Source organism: Lates calcarifer, linkage group LG6, assembly GCF_001640805.2.
Source record: "Lates calcarifer isolate ASB-BC8 linkage group LG6, TLL_Latcal_v3, whole genome shotgun sequence".
In the NCBI taxonomy this organism is placed as follows: Eukaryota; Metazoa; Chordata; class Actinopteri; family Centropomidae; genus Lates; species Lates calcarifer.
In genome coordinates this window covers 895,879-913,506 of record NC_066838.1, presented here as the reverse complement: position 1 = coordinate 913,506, position 17,628 = coordinate 895,879, and the positions used below count along the sequence as shown (strand labels likewise).

The 17,628-nt window shown below is 39.1% G+C and overlaps 1 protein-coding gene across 1 annotated transcript in view; it reads right to left on the bottom strand.

Annotated features, from left to right (window-relative positions):
* The window catches only part of LOC108900510 (rho guanine nucleotide exchange factor 10-like protein), a 40,905-nt gene that overhangs the window by 3,239 nt on the left and 20,038 nt on the right, over positions 1–17,628 (bottom strand). Inside the window, 19 exon segments of the mRNA XM_018701600.2 lie at positions 852–968; positions 1,307–1,420; positions 1,423–1,477; positions 3,135–3,277; positions 3,638–3,795; positions 4,216–4,433; positions 4,769–4,855; positions 6,359–6,480; positions 6,933–7,033; positions 7,163–7,290; positions 8,791–8,906; positions 10,348–10,514; positions 10,714–10,859; positions 11,177–11,347; positions 12,202–12,294; positions 14,119–14,136; positions 14,138–14,236; positions 15,595–15,774; positions 16,214–16,291. Of these exon segments, the coding sequence (XP_018557116.1) occupies positions 852–968; positions 1,307–1,420; positions 1,423–1,477; positions 3,135–3,277; positions 3,638–3,795; positions 4,216–4,433; positions 4,769–4,855; positions 6,359–6,480; positions 6,933–7,033; positions 7,163–7,290; positions 8,791–8,906; positions 10,348–10,514; positions 10,714–10,859; positions 11,177–11,347; positions 12,202–12,294; positions 14,119–14,136; positions 14,138–14,236; positions 15,595–15,774; positions 16,214–16,291 (2,311 nt within the window).

Here is a 17,628-nt window from a genome sequence, read left to right as displayed (position 1 = left end):
CTGGTTTGTAGGATCCTGGATTCATATCCAGGTTCAGGGTAATCCACACATTGGATTAAAGTTTCCAAAATTTTATTGGACTGAAAAAAGCCAATGTTTTGATTCATGTTTACATCAAAAGGATGAAGTATATATGGCACAAAATTAAAATTATATACTTATTGATCTAATCCAAATAGTCAAATCACTAACTGAGGCCATTTGGAATTCAGAGAGAACTCACCTACTCTTTTTAGCCTCTCCACTGGAACACTAACTGAACGTGTCTTAGTGAATCTAGGCTGAAGAAGGTCAAAGGATATTTTTCAATCCAATAAATGTTTGGGAGCTTTAGTATCAATATACTAATAAATGACCTCTAACTTGCTGATTAAAGGCCAGTCTTATTAGTTTTGAGTGGTGGATATAAGAAAAAGAAAATGGTATTACATGGTACTGCTCACTGTGACAAGCAGTGGGAATACATGTGTAGTAAATATGACTAAATGTCATTTTCTGGCCTCTCAGCATGTAACCCAAATACACAGATTTCAATGTGTAACAATGCAGTAAAATACATTACTGGCAAAATGAATATAGTACCAGTTTTGGTTCTTTAGTGACTGTTACTGCCTTAGTCACTGACACAGGCATGTCACATTTGCTATGATTTCTGCCTCTTAAAAGGAAGTTTTTCCTTGCCACTGTCACCTAGTGCTGCTCATGGTGGGAATTTGTTAGGTCTCTCTCTGTAAATAAAATAATATAAAGAGTACAGTCTAGACCTGCTCTATATGAAAAGTACCTTGAGATAACTTCTGTTGTGAATAGCTATATAAATAAAATTGAATTGAACTGAATTGAGTGCTGACCTGTGATCTTGGGGATCCCCTCCAGGGTGGGGACAGGGAAGGCGAGGATGATGCCCTGACTGGTCCCCACCCACAACAGGCCCTGACAGATCAGCAAGCTGGAGACACAAACCTGACCTGAAACACAGACATTTCAGTCACTGGGCAATTCAGGCACTTTGTTGAAAATATAAACATACCAGGTGGTTGGTAATCTTCATACCATCCAGCACATGCAAAGTAACAAAAAATTATTTACAATGACCAGGAGAGGTCCCTTCCATTGAAGTCAATACAAACCATGCAAAATCAAAGATGGTGTCAGTCATCTTAGTCATTCAGTGACTGAATATGTTTTGGCCACCAGTGAAGGCACTTAGTGCTCTGCTGCTGAGTCGCACTGCAGTCAGTACTTATTACTTAACTATCTTATTTCCTCATCTGACTCTGGCTGTTAAGGTCTTGTTTGGACTTGCCTGGTGTTAGATGGGTGGTGCGGGTTGAGATGTTGACTTCCTGCAGAGGTTCCAAAGTCTCTGTGTGGAAAAGGTGAATGGATGAACCCTGGGTGAAGGCCATCCAGACGCCCCACCTGAACGAACCATGTGGCTAACACTGTAGCTTGGATCAGAGTGGGCTTCAAAGCTCTACAGTACAGAGACAGGCAGGGAGACAGAGGGTCATAATCTATGGGTCTGTCAGCAGCAACTCAAGGTAAAACATGACAAAGGATTCTATGGAATGATTTCTGTATCATATGGGTCATTTTAAACACAGAAAAATATTATTTGCAAGCAGATGAATAAAATCTAGTTAAGTCAAAGAATAATTGATTTGAACAAACAAAAATCTGTTTTGTGTTCAAAGTGTGCACATTAAGTCCCTGTCTAAACATTCCTGTTCTGTGCACTCTCAAGTATGGCCTCACTTGTTCAATCTGGCAGAGTTTCTCTATGGATTCATCATGAAAACTAGGAAAAAATTCATTCTTGCTTCCAGATTTTGCATGGTGCAGTCCACTGCACACATGCATTAGTATTTCTCTCTGTGGGCCCAATCTGCTTAGCCCCACTGGGCAAGGATGGTGTTGTCATTCACCTAGCCTTTGCAACGGTTTGTTTCAAATCATGAAATTTACAACAAGTAGGCAAATTCCCATAAAATGTAATGCAATCACTTTTTTTTTCAATTCTTTCCTTCAACTCAACAGCATTTCTGTAAGGGTAAGATTATATTTATATTTATATTTCACAAAGCCAAATAGTAGAGGTCACATGCTCAACAAAAGCACAAGTGCAGACACTCATATGCACATTACTAGGTCAACAAAGTAATATGTTCCTCAATTCAGTTTTCTTGCCCTAGCTAAGACAAAGCTGACAGTCATCAGTGTGCGGGTAGAGGGGCCACTACCTGCCCTACACCACCTTCTCAACCAAGAGGTGGAGTCCCTGGGAATCAGTGCAGCACACATGCCGTCAGTGTACACTTGATGGGATGCTGACACAGGTCTATCAAGAGTTTACAGCTCTGTGAGGAATTACACCTAACAGCTCAGCTTCTGTCGGGTCTTTCTTTGTAAATATCATAATAATAATAATAATAATAATAAGACAGTACAGTCTAGACCTGCTCTATATGAAAAGTGCCTTGAGATAATTTCTGTTGTGATTGGGCGCTATATAAATAAAATTGAATAGAATTGAATAGTACAGGGAAATGAAATATCTCACTGTTATACAAATTAATTTTCAGCCACTGTGAAAAATTAGGGCAGCAGCACTGCTCTGTAAGCCAGCAGGGATGAGTTACTGGCATAGTGTTGCATGTTAATTCGATCCCATACCAACATAATGCACCATACAAGATTTCTTCACTCCAGTGCTACTTGATTTCATGTGGAATAGTATTATGTTCCTCAAATGTAACACCTAAAATTGCCTAAAATATTCTCTCCAGCTCCAAGCCACACAGACCTGTGTCTAGTGCAGGTTGAGCACTCAGGAGACTCAGGTATCTCTGTGTTGTGAATCGTAGTTCATCTCCAAAGCAAGTGATGGAGAGCAAAATACACAGTCCTCATTCTGTGCAAAAATATATTTCAAAGTTTAACTGAAGATAATTTGAGACTTCAACAGCCTAAAGTAAGTTGTTGTCTTTTTAGTACTGATACTAATCAGTGTGGAACACCCTTAATCAAAGCCTGTTTAATATGGAAGTTAATTTTAAACTCATTCAGTCCATATATACTATTAACAGAAATAGTAATAGAAATGTCCACATGTTGCTGATGAAATTGCGCACCTGTGTGTGGAGGCTGGAACCTTGGATGACAGTGACTTGGTTTGCACAGCTGGCCCATACAGCATCTTCAATTGTCAGCAAACTGCAGACCGGCTCAGAGCCCAGTGACACCAGCCTGCACGAGTCCATGTCCCACAGTCTCTCTGAGAGGCACAATGGTCCATGGTTTAACACCTATTCACAACTGTTTGTGTTGTAGCCATTTTGTTTAAAACATAATTTTTTAGTTGCTGCATATACATCATTTATGGATACCGTATACCAATTCTGCTGCCAGAGCAGTCACAGGAAATTGCATGGTGTGTAAACGTCAATATATAACCACCAATGATATGTATATGCAGCAACTAAAAAAATATGTTTTAAACAAAATGGCTACAACAGTTTGTCAATTACCACTCCAGTGTAATACTACAACTGTGGACTGTGGTCTCTTCACTCTGACATGCAAACCAAACCAGACTGTCACATCAGTGCAGCAGGTGCATTAAGTGGGCACTCACCTCCAGTCTTTCTCTGGTACACAGCTACTTTACCGCTGGCCAGTCCAGCAAAGAGGAAAGACAGTGAATGTTTGAGGCAGACGACTGGACAGCTGTCAGGGTTCACCAGGGTCAGCAGGCACTGAACGGCTGTATCCACGCTGCTGTATACATGGATGCTAGCAAGGCAGAGAGACACGCTGAAAAGTCAAACTTGACGCATAAAATTAAAGCCAGACTTAATGGGATAGTTCAACACTTTGGGAGATTCACTTCTCTCTCTCTCTCTGTCTCTGAGAGTGTGATGTTCAGATGGATCTCAACCTCATGTCTGTGTGTTAAGAACAGAGCTGGAGTCAGGGTATGGTTAGCCTTGCTAAGCAGAAAGACTGGCAGCAGGAGGAGACAGCTTGTCTGGTTGTGTTATAAGTTCATAAATACATTTACCAACACCTCTAATGTTCAATAAATAACATGTATCTGGTTTGTTTAAGCTGTACACAACTGGACCAGATAAAAGCTCACAATATCTGTTCCTTGAATCAGACTACAGTCTACTTTCTACAGACTGAGGCACTGAGCTTGTAGAAATGACTGACCTGCCATCCTGCAGGCCAACACAGATGATGTTTCCTATCTTGACAGCACTCTGGGTCTTCTCAGCCTCCTCCTCAGCGCTGGGACACCACTCCTTCACATACTCCAGACAGAGGACTGGGGCCCTCAGTGGGACGGTTTTGACCAGGCGAGGAGTGGCTCGGTTCAGAGAGAAGATCTCCACTTGGCCATGGTTGGAGATGCCTCCTCCACCAGCAACCTGAACAAAGAGTGGGACCCAACTTATTGCAGGGTACAGAAATAGCAATAAGACACACAAAGTGAGCAGACAGTAACATACAGTATGAGAAAAATCAAAATATATAACATACTCAGATTGGTGTAACATGTTTACTACATAATTCCATATGTGTTCCTTAACAGTTTTGATGTCTTCAGTATTAATCTACAGTGAAGACAAACTTTTGACTGAGAGAGAGAGAGAGAGGGAATACTGGTCCTGTTTGGTTTTGTAAAAGGTGAAGGTGAACATGATGAGTTATGAGAATGAATTCCAGAAATAAATTTGACGACGTTAATAAAAACAGTACTCACCCAGAGGTAACCCTGTGGTAAGGATGTACTAGCAGTGCAGAAACCAAGCAGACTGGACTGAGATGGACTATGAAGAGCTGCCTCCAGCTACATAAGAAAGAGATATGTTTGTAAAAGCAGTGCATGAAAAGTTCCTTTTCCTGTAGAGTCAGCAGTATAAAACACACTGATCAGCCACATCAAAACCAGTAAATGTCCAGTAAACTGATTTTAATGTCAAAATGCTGATCAGAGATCAGCCACAACATATAGGCAAAATCAGTGTTCCCTAGAAAATAGGAGATGGGGAGTATATGCAACAGTGATCCCAACAAGGACTCAAAATGAGGATGCTCATTTAGGTACTTATTGCTGTCTATGGAGAAAAGAAAATGACTTCTATTTATTAATAAATAAATAAATAGATAAAGTCTAATAGTTCATAAACATTTGAATTTACAGATATATATTGAACAATTAATGTAATATTTTATAATAATTTAACATTTCTATATTTCTATATTTATTTCAATGTTTTGTATATGCTACCCTGAAGGGCTTTGCTATTTGTAACAGGCACACACACACTCTTTCTCTCCCTCCCTCTCTCTCTCAAGATTTCTGACCAATCAGCACCAAGAGTCTGCTGCTGGGCAGCTGAAGAGGAAGGACCGCAACAGCTGGGAATGGACCTTTTACTGTTCTCTTTGCCCATTTCACACATTTTGAAGTTATGAAGTATCATGTAAGTCATAATTATTCTGTAGTTGTTATGACTCTTAATACCTTACTATATCCAAGAATCAGTTTATTGGCCCTTGTGAGTAGTATGCTACTGTGTGTTGACTGTGTTACATAAGTGAGAGAGAAAAGAAAAGCCCCTTTGATAATGTTGCTTTTGCTATGTTCTTAGTCCATTACTGACAAATGTGTTGGAAGTTTATGAGTTGTGCAGCCATATGTTCATATTTGGAAGTGCTGTTAGTCTGTACTCAAGGTGGTTGACTGAAAAAGGAGGTGATGCAGCAGATGCACTGGGGTCTTAAAGTGGGTGGATTCTACCTCCTTATTGAGTGATGAGTGCAAAGATCTGTCTCAGAGTGCTGAGGTGGAGCCTTGAAGAGGTAAATCAAAACCTGTTAGAGGGCATAGCACACACTTGTGGAACTGGAGCTACATCCAGGTGATCACTATTTCATTTATTTCTGTCTATATATGTTTATTGATGAATAAATCACTCAAATATTTATCAAAACATAGGCACAACCCACACAGCCCTGGAAGGGGATCAAAAATCAGAGGCCACAGCTCTGCCAAAACACAGACGATAAAAATGCAATCCTGTAGAGTCAGAAAAAAAACATTTTTAAAATGGATTTTCAAGATTTGTGATGGTTTTGATTTCATCATCTTCTAATGCTTTTTGTTCCCTAAAAATCATTTTTATGTTGAAATGCTGCAACATTTTCTCCCTTCAGCCTCAGTCCAATGTAAATATTAGTTCTTCACAGCCATGTTTTACCAAGAGAATAATACACAACCAGAATATACTGTCTATATCAGGGCCTCTGGAATATTTAGACCCACTGTGTACTGAATGGCAGCTCCCACCTTCAGTGTGTGTGTCCTGGGAGAGAAAACAGGCAGTTTGCAGGTCAACAGTGGAAAACTTAGGGGAGCTTTTGTCTTCCCATCGTCTTCAGCACATTCCCACCCTGGAGTGTTTTCCTGTTCTGAGCAGACAAACAACAGACACAGACACACAAACAACCACACACACACACACACACACAACAAATTCAGTCCTAAGCCGTGCACTCTATCATAACTTATGTCACATGTGATAAATATGGTGGCCAACAAGCCATGATAGAAGATATGACTGATGACACCATAAGAGCTTCCCTGCTTGATGTAGGCTGGCATATTAACAAAGCTCATTTAGTTTCACTATCATAGAATAACACAGAACATGCAGCTAACTTGTCGCATGTTAACCAGAGGGCTAGCCTCCTCGAGTTGTCAGCCTGTCTCTTCTGCAGCTCTTCCGCTCCTGTGTGCGGACGCATATGGGGAGATGCACGTGAAACAGGAACACTGTGCAGGAAGTTTTTCTTTTTCTTTTTTTTTTTTAACTCTATTATTTCTAAATGCTAGAAAGCTAGCTACACAGTGCTGGACTTACTCTGAGCTATCTTGGCCAGATGAAGCCGGTTCACCCAGGAGATCTTACTGAGGGGGCTGGGAGTGTTGAAGACCACCATGATGCTCACTGGACGACCAGACCTGGGATCAAAAATATAGTTAATATCAAAGTTCAAAATTACTTTGCAATCCAACACCTCTGCCTGGTAAAACCTGACTACAGCTGAACCTCAGTGTCCCTACTCTGAGCCTGAACATCCTGACACTCACTTGTCAGGTTTGCCTGGTACAGACAGACGCAAGCGACACTTGTTGGCATTTTGGATCTCCTCCTCCTTCAAACGGATGAGTCTCTGCAGAGCCAGACACCAGTCCTGAGACACTGTGGTGTTCAGATTCTGACAAAGACACACAAAAAGAGAAAGGAAGGATGGGTGAGTTAGATTGTTTTCATCAAACCACTTTCAGCAGCAGTACAACAAAAAAATAAAATCAAACAAATTCAGGATGCCAATAAAATTTGCCTTTATGCAGATAATTTATAATTTTAATTATAAATTAATTATTATACTATTATTTATTACTGAACGTGTTTGGGATTCTGCAGTCCAAGATTTCCCCTCTCACTGAGGTAATATAAAATATTTATGCATTAGCATTTCTCCCAGGTTATCAGAACTCTTTAACCTTAATTACACCCTATACTAAAAAGAAAAAATAGAAGAAGACTACAAACGCTGAACCAAACTCCCACTCACTCTCATAGGATGAATTGCTACAGTCAAAACGGCAACTGTACCTCAGATTAATTTTTTATTATTTATTTTCAATGTTTCCCACACATATATATATATTATATATATATATATATATTCTTAACTTGATTTCACTTCTTATCTTTGTTTAAGTGATTTTTGTATTTATTTACTGTGTGTGTGTATTTATGTACACAGGTGATGCTTTGTATTTTCTATCTATGTTAAATCATGTGTTAATCTAATTATGTGTTTGTCTTGGAAAGAAAAGGAAAACTTAAATGAAATCTGGTAGCACAGTGACATGATCAACAACAATTTAAATGAACATTTAGTGAGAGCAAAAGACGGTGAACACTAAATTTATTACCCAAACTGTGTGCAATAATGATAACAATAAGAAGAAGAAGAAGAGGAAGAAGTGGTGTCTATGTTATGATTTCTCCTACAATTTACAACCCAACTTCTTGCAGTCATCCACTGTAATTAGTGTAGCGAGGTGGAGGTGAAGCATGAAGGCTTATATGCACAGGGTGGAGAAACAGTACAAAACAAAGATAAAAACTGAAATATGACTTGGGTTTTTTTTCTTCTTTTTTTTTGGTTAGTGTTTTTTGTTGACTTGATCACCTCTTATTAGGACAGACTGGTGATCTGTACAGGGTGTACCCCACCTCTGGGATTGGCTCCAGCCCCTGCACGACCATTCAGTCTAAGCAGTATAGCTAATGGCTAGATGGATAGTTTTAATACTTTTTTGTTTTATGTTTTGTTTTATTCATAAATATGTAGATATTTAGATACAGGATATTTCAATGAGGGTGAAGGAGGACATGTCATTTTAAGAATTTTTATCCAGGTGATAATCTTATCAGACACATATTATTATTCCAAGCAGAGCATTTTCATATCATATCTCTTAAAAAATGGGGATCAGGGGATCTTTAATTTATATATGACTGAAAAATAGAAGGAAGAAAACAGAGAAGGGAAAACAACAGAGACAAACAGGACAATATCCAAAAGGCAGAAGGAAGACCACAAAATAGTTATAAAATAAGAATAAAAAATAAAAATTAATACAGTGGTTTGAAGCATAGCTGTAACTACGCAAAGTTGACTGAAAACAATTATTGCAGTTACCTGGTAGGTTCCATGGAGTGTGCCCACCAGCAGTGAGACCTCCTCCACTACAGCCAGGTCATGCTGCAGCTCTTCCAGCTCCTGGTACAGTCTGGGAGGACCCAGAAACACTTTACCTGAAACACAGGGAGTTACATTCAGCTTCTCTGTCAGCTTTGCACATGAAAATCATCCACTTTACAATGATTCTCTAATTACTACCAAACTGGCATCCTTGCAAAACAAATCTAATCTGAATTAATCTATTTATTGATGGAATGGAAAGGACAAGACACAATGGTACAAGACTGAACAAAATGGAAACCTTCACTGTGCTGCAGAGTAACCGTATTATTTTTTACTTTTATTACTTTTTACCTTGATAAAAGCACAGTCGAATGTTTAATGCAGAGACTGGTTTGTCTCTGGCAGACAATAAACATTTGTGTTCACTCATAAGGTCCAAATGAACTGGGGTCCATTAGAGTTTCTTCTTCTGAGCTACCCATTTGACCTTTGACCCTGGTTTGGGAGGAAGAGTTCTATATCTGCTTCTTATCACTGGATGTTGGGGAGGCTGGAGAGCAGATGGGGGTTCAGGTCATAATTCTCAGTGACTGTACTTTTACCTCAGTGCAGTTCTAGGTACATGTTCATGTTTTTCTTTACTATGAACTCTGTGATAGCCTGATCATAGGTGCCAGGTTGACGTTGACGATTTTGCTACAGTAATCTGATATATTGAAAAATATATCAATGGCAATTTCAATTATTTGCTACTTTGATGAAGTAAATAATGCTGCTATGACCCTGAACATCATTCAGTCAGGGTGTTTTCACATTAGGTACTATAGTAAAAGATTAAATTTAAAAGCCATAATTTTTTGTGGTTCCACTTTAAAATTCAACTACTGTATAATTTCAACATTTAAAGACACAGTAAGGAAAATGAGTCATTGTCATTGGAGTGGCAAATTTAATTAACCAATTAATACTAATGATCAATTTATTCATTTGATATAATTAAACACACACTACAATTAAATAAGTCTGTAAACTGATAATTTGATTTCCTACAATATGATTTGTATCCATCCATTTAATATTTAAGGTCTGTAAGTCAATGAAACTTTGAAACTATAGGACAATAGAGTTCTCCCATGTAGTTTTTAACACCTAGTTCAACACTGACTCATCAGCACAGCAATCATCATTAGAGAAGAAGAGCATAAACCCTGAGGAGAAGACATGTTGTACCAAATGGTTTTTCTTTTAAAAAATGATTGCTCATTAGTAATTTGTGCAGGAGCATGGTTTTGTATGATATATGGTTTTCATGTTGGCTAAATTTATACCATACCCACTGTGGAAGCTTGTGTGGAGTGTATATATTAATCACTACATCCACAACAGCCAAAATCAGAATTATATCACCTAAATCCCTCACATCTACATATGAGTGTTTAATTGCATGTGTTGTTTGCCTAAGCTGTGTGAGAATGGTGCATGCTTTGCATTTACTTTATGCCAGTGTGTGTGATGGGTGTTGAAAGGCCAGATGTCGAGCGGTGGATATACCAGTGGAGCTGGAGGTGGAGCTACGGCGTCTGCCTATGACGACACTGTCCCTGTTCTGCAGACTGTCCCGTCCCACCTCCACCACCTGAGTCTGCAGCAGAGGAGCGCACCACTTCATTGTGTACTTAGGACCAACAGGAACCAAGCTGCTGATGTCAGGGGGCCCTCTGGTGGAAAAACATATAATAAAATGTTTACTACTCAGCAGTTACTCTGTGTAGGAGTTCTGAAATAAAATCTTCCTGTTACATCAGTCTAAATCATAGAGGAAAGCATCCCATGCACTAGGACCCAAAGTATACACATTCATCTAAAACTATTATCTCTTAAATGCTGGACCTCCTTCAGGGTCAAGGCTGTACTTACTTCAGGTTGATATTGGCACAGATCAAGGTGTCGTTGAGCAGAAAGACCTTTCGCTCCTTCGACTTGAGGACTTGACCTTTATCGCCATAAACTATTTCAGTCAGTAGTTCACACTGAATCAACAGCCTCTGCTCCGGGTTCAGCAGCTGGAAACACAAAGCACCTCAGTGATTACTGTTCGTCCTTTCTCACATTCTTAGTGACCTTCTCTCACTGGCCAATTAGTTCAACTGAACCTGAATTATGTATAAATGGTCTGTATACTGAACAGATTTATGGAGGATGAACCCTTATAATTCATGGCATCCCATGTTCTTTTTTCTAACACCAAGAGAAAGCATTAATAGAAAGAGTGATACTGTGATTTTTGAATCAACATATGATTTCAGTCTCAGTCCTCAAAACACTAACTTAGGTTTAATAAATAGCTCATGCATATGTATTATAATGCATCCCGCATCACCTTGTTGAAATTGCGATCCCCCATGCTGTGTGCTAGCTGCTGGATCTCAGCCTCCTGATCAGCCACACGTTTCTGCTCATTGAGTTTTTCAGCCAGGGTCTCCAGCTCAGTTAGAGCCAGCTGCAGGGGCAACCTGTCAGCATGGGACTTTGGAGTGTTCTTCAACATGTCCTGATACAGCACAACAACAACACAACAGAGTGTTAACTCACCTGAAAGTGACAGGGAACATATTAATGTAAAGACTGCAAAGAATGGAGTCAGTTCCTTTCACATTCCTTGCACAGTGGGAAACAAAAAGTGAAGGAGATAATATCAAATATCATGTGCTGGAGAAGAGCTATGCTCTGTATTGACAATGATTTCACATTTTTATCCTGGGTCATTTTTAAGGATGGCAGGATAAGAGAATGACCAGATGTAGAAAGAGCCTACCTACTTGCTTTTGTTCTCTAATGGTGTTGAAGGAGAGGGTTTAGAGCCATTTTTACCATTCAGGACTCACAATGCACTGCAGCAGAGACATGAGTGACTTTCTTTCACTTCCTTCTCAGAAACTCCAACACAAAGTTTCAGAGCAACAGTTCTGAACTTGAAATGAAACCAAATCTTCCAGTGGAGCCACTTGGTTTCAGTGGCAATACACTTGACCACAAAAGAAATCCTGCCCCTTTCTGTACATTTCTTATTTGAAAATGCATACAAGCTTCATAGGTAAAGCTCAAAGCCAACACAACTTTAGTGATTCATATGTTGATGACTGTATTTCTGTGTAATGTTTGGATTTTTTTAATGAAGCACCTGCATGATGTAGAAATACAGTCATTAAACAGTTTTATAGGTCTTTTATAGATAAAAATGCTTCAGTCAGACATCCTTAAGTTCTGGATGACAGATGTGCAGGTGTCTACATGACATCCCAACAAAATCATATAATGACAATGACTCATATCATCTGCAGTTGCCTGAGACAGGCTGATGTGTGATCAGAGTGAACTGCACTCACCGATATGTCAGTCACTCACCTGCAGCAGCAGAATGAACTGAGGAAAGCGTTGGATAGGTTTCACCATGAGGCCATACAGAGTGATTCTGTCTGGACTGGATGCCTGCTTCTTCTGAAAGTCACATGGAGAGTAGATTTGATCACTATTCTAAGCTTTGAAAATGTAACATTTTAAGTAGTAACCACGTGGGCAGGTGTTAAATTAGGATTTATGAGGGAGGGCCCTTCCTTAGTGAGATTGGGGGTTGAGTATAGGTGGTGTGGTCTCCCCAAACCATATTAGTTTTCAGTTCTACATTGTGTGCTGTGGATGTGGATTACCCAGAGAAACAACAGCACAGTTTATGGAAAGAGATATTGCTAAAATGCCTTTTTTAATGCTATACCACAGACACACACACTCTGTGTGTTAGCACACAGGTACAGAGTACAGTGTATTATTGTACTAGTGCATCTATTCAGCAAAACTGAAACCACATTGTAATAATCCACTTTACATGCCAGGAAAAAGCATTGCGATGCTCCAGAGAGAACAATGTTAAACATACAAACATCCCAACAGCTACTTTTGTTAATGAGAAATTTCACTGTGTTTGTTTTCACTTGGTCATTATTGGTTATTGAGTGTAGATTGATAAGCTAAGAGGGGTCTGAATACTCTTTCTATGAAGAATCTGACAGGATGGATTTGGAGAATATCAAAACATTATGGTATGGTTTGGAAATATGATGCATTGCTTTGATAATGCAATCTAGCTGATTAGTTTGTTTTCCCCCAGAGTCCTACTGACATTCTTTTTATTTTCTCTTCTTTTTTGTTTCATTTCCTTGTTTAAGTTTTTTTTTTTTTTTTGCATTTCTGTTTTAATCAGACTGGCAGGAAAGAGAGATGTGAAGAGACCAGCAGAAAAACTGAGGCTATTATACTTGTGTCAGCACTACATGGCAGTGCGGCAGTGCCTATATTAATACAGTCACTGGCAGGCAACCTGCTGTCAGTACGATACTTTTATATTTGTTGTTTATTTTCAGTAATTTCAGTATTGCAGTTATCGAAAAATAAAATAATAAAATAAAATACTGTCATAAATGACAAGTTCGTGTACATAACGGCCAGTTGATTTTTGTTTTGGAGTGGGAAAAGAGAAATCATAACGGAAAACAAAAAAAAGCCATTTTCCGATTTTCTACAGGTATCCCACAGAAAGGTCTGTACTAGCTTACGGGAATCCTGTGCTATCGTTCACTGGGTGAGTAACGGGAAAAAATAAAAATAATTTAACGCACGACGAAACAGATGGTTATGAAGCCTGTAACTGATTTTAATTTCAGTGTTAACATAAAACAAAAATTGAAAAAAACTATAGTCGTTATTTGTGTTCCGATTTAATTGTTCCAAAACGAAAATCGGAAAACAGCTCGTTTTATGGTTCCAGTTTATTATTTAAAATAAGCTCGTCATCTGTTTTCTGTCTTCCACTCCAAACGAAATCATGACTAAAGTATTTTACTGTTTATAGAATTGTGTGTTGAGTGCTTGTGTGCTGTCATTATATTGCAATAATACATGTAATACAACCCTTTACATGTCACTCCTTTACTGTATATTTACATATAACATTAAGTTTGTCTAATATTATAGTTGGTTGAATAGTGCAAAAAGAAGGTTACCTGACATTAATGTTAAAGTAAGAAAGCTGTGGAAACTTTGAAACATTGTTCTTTTATTGCTCTAGTGTTAAGCCTCACTACTTATTTAGGGTAGAATGTTGGTCAAAATAAAAGCACTGGATGAAGTAGAGGGGAGTTTCAATTCCGTCAGACAAACAACTGAAAAACTCGACTGAAACCCGTCCAGTGCATAGAGTGTTTTCTCAACAGCTCAAAAAAGAATACAAATTCAGGGCTACAGGGTATAAAAACAAAGCACAAGCACCTTAAGAAAGTCCAGGAAAGGCAGGTTTAGACATGCAGGCCTTCTTGATCAGTGCCATGGCATTGGTGAAGTTGTTGATATAATCACTGTACACGTTCAGAACCATGGATTTTGAAAACTGTGAAGGAAAGAGTGAAACATCAGGTGTCAGCGGTAGATATGTAGATTGTATCATAATGCTCACAGCCACCAGTGATACGGTACACCAATTCTTCTTGTGCACACTAGTTTAACTCTGCTTCTGCAGGAACTCACTGAGTTCTAGACATCTAGAATATTCCGATCTGGACCACAAAAACACCTGGAGTTTTTGAATATTTCACTCATTGTAAACATGGTTTCAATGAAGAGTGAGACAGAGTGGGAGGATTTTTCCAACTTTTAAGTTAATTAAGAGGAAATAACTACAAGAGGAAAACTAGATTTTCAAAGGCTAGTTGACTAATCTCTTATACTTCAATTCAACTTACTTACTTACTTACAATTCATTTAATTATCAACAATTATCAAAACACCAAAAGCAATAAGGAAGTATACTGATGACAAAAGATTTGATAGCACTGGAGTCTGCTCTCTCTTCAGCTGTTTTTCCAACCATTTTTGACAAGCGACCTGCAAAAAGACACACCCACATTCAGAAGTTAAGCTCGTATCTGTTTCTAAGTTAAGGTCAGCACATGGAAAAAAGTCAGCTTTTGAATTGTTCTTCTCTAAAGAGTGATTGGTAACTATAACTACTTAGGGAAAACAACTTGCCATGCAGCCTGTGATGTCAGTTATTATGGGTGCGTCAATCTGCACTGTAGATTGAAGTTCAACAAAATTCAGTCAGTCTAACTGATCCCCAACATTGGATTTGCGACACACGTTTTGAAAATGCACTCTGACAATGATGTCATTCTCTTGGCAACAATCACTCCCATTAAGAAAAACAAGGTGTTGACATGGCCTCCCAACTACTCAGGTTCCAATCTGATTCAGCATTTGTGGGACCTGCCTAATATTGTGTAGGTTCCCCTCATGCCAACAAAACAGCTCTGACCCATCTGGGCATGGACATGAGACTTCTGGGGTGTCTTGTGGTTTTTGGCACCGAAAGACTGATCAGTGGATTCTTTGGTTCCTGTGGGTTGTGGAGGTGCTGCCTCAATGGATCTGGTCTGTTCTAACCCATCCCACAGATGGATTGGATTGAGATCTGGGGAGTTTAGGGGCAAGGTCAACACCTTGGGCTGCCTTTGTATCTGAAAGAGTGGCCTGTCACTTCCAGGTCAAATTCATCCTTGTTGTTTTCTCAATAACAGTGCAATACTGTGCACTCTCAAAGGAGGACTTGATGTCTGAGTAGCGCTAAAATTAGTTTTGTGCTCTCTCAGGTCTTTTGTCATCAATACATCAGCCCAACATCAGAGGGAAGAAAAGGCAATAAATCAATGGAAGGAAGGAAAGAAAGAAGAAAAAGCCTATGTGACTGACCGAAGCAACAAACAGGTCTCCAATCTTCTCACTGTGATCCCACTCAGCCACACGGGATGCCAGGGCAATCTGGAACATTGAGTGACACTGATGGATCTCCTGCACACGGTAAAAGATCTGACGCACCTTCTTGAGGTTGAGGATCCAGTTCTGTGGCTCTAGCAAAGGCTTCTGGTACTCCTGAAAGACAAAGAAAGTCAGGAATACAGGAGTCAGTCAGCTTTGCATACTGTTGATCTGTGGCTGTGTTTCTTGCAGCTGTGTTTCATAGCAGACATGGCAAGCATTTTTCTTTTGTTTTTTTGTCTTATTTTTAGCAGGGTAGGGAGGGTAAGTCAAATTAGTTGTCAAGATTTTTAAGTAAGATATTCATATCATCATAAATCTCAGACTAGTGTCATCATCACTGATATGCTGTTGTTAAAGCCACTTAAGACATATTCCACAAAAAAAAAGAAAAAAACACAGAAACTTTAGAGAGACTACCAAACAGTGAGTGACTCCAGATGAACAGTGCTCCTTTAAAAATGGTCCACTCTTACTTTCTCCCATAAAAACAAAGCCTTTCCACACTGACATGCAGTGTTAGACCTGTTACCTGAGGCAAGATGCGACTCACCTGGAGGATTCTCTTGAGAGAGTCCAGGTAACTGCTCTCACTCTGCACAATAGAGCTGAGGATGAGACGTCTGACAATCTGAAGGAGGCAGTGAGAAACTTATTCAGCTAACACTCACACAAACCTGGAGTAGATCTACACAAACTGACAAGGGATCACAACAATACACGGTTTTAACATTGCCACATTGCAAATTGTAAATTCCCCCAAAAAAGCACATATTAAACAAGAAAAATAAAAGACAATTAGCTCATTAATTACCAAAGAGTTTTCATACCACATGTTTGTCTTTACATACATATCTGATATTAGTTTGAACATGGGGTACCTGTGGTGTGGGAATAAAGTTTTTGCTGTGTGTTCACTTTTGAGGTATGTTCACAAGAATGTGACTACAGAGCCACAGAGTAACAAAGTAGCAGAGTGACAGAGTAACAGATACCAGCATGATGACAGTCTTTCTGGAAATGTACAAAATCTAATGTGTCAGTCGACTGTAAATGAAAACAGCACAGATAAATATTTGGAAATAAGCTTAATGTCTTTTGAAGCCTACTATCTTGTTCTTTTCCTCTAAGGTACTTCGGACATAGTCGGGAGGTGTGTTTTGGGTCATTATCTTGCTGAACAACAAGCCTGTCTTCCTTGTTTCAGAGATTGCTATAGCGAATTATATACTAGCAAAGTAGCTGCTTCTGAAGCAGATTTTTGTGACTTCTTTAATACCCTAAACATTCCCCAGCTAAACAGTGCCTCAAACGATAACCTTGACACCTCAATCACTAAAGCAGATCTTTTAAATGCTATTCAAGCTTTCCCTTCTGGAAAAGCAGCTGGCCTAGATGGTTTTGGCTGTGAATTCTATGAAAGCATTTAAAGAAAAAATAGCTCCTCTTACGTTAAGGATGGTGAACAATTCAGTAAAAAACAAGAGGCTCCCCAGTTCATTATACAAAGCAAATATTTGTTTGCTCCTAAAAAAGGGAAAGGAGGAGACTGACCCTGCAAGCTACAGACCCATTGCTGTCCTCAACTGTGATCAGAAAGTGATAACTAAAGTTCTGGCTACAAAATTGGGTAACCATATTTCAACAATTGTACACCCTGACCAGACTGGATTTATTGCTGGTAGATTTTCATTCAGCAATGTCCGGCTGCTCTTAAATACATTATACTCATCTCACAAAAAACACCAATCATCCTCCGGGATGCCTGGGCTGAAGAAATGGGTATCCCTCTGTCAGGTGAATTGTGGGAAGAAAGCTTGTCCGGTATAGTTATCAATAGATATCAATTCTAATTCAATTTAAAATCATACACAGATTTTACTACTCCAAAACTAAACTCAGCAAATTGTTTGATTCAATATTTGGCTCCTATGTGTGATAGATGTGGCACAGCTGAAGGATCACTGT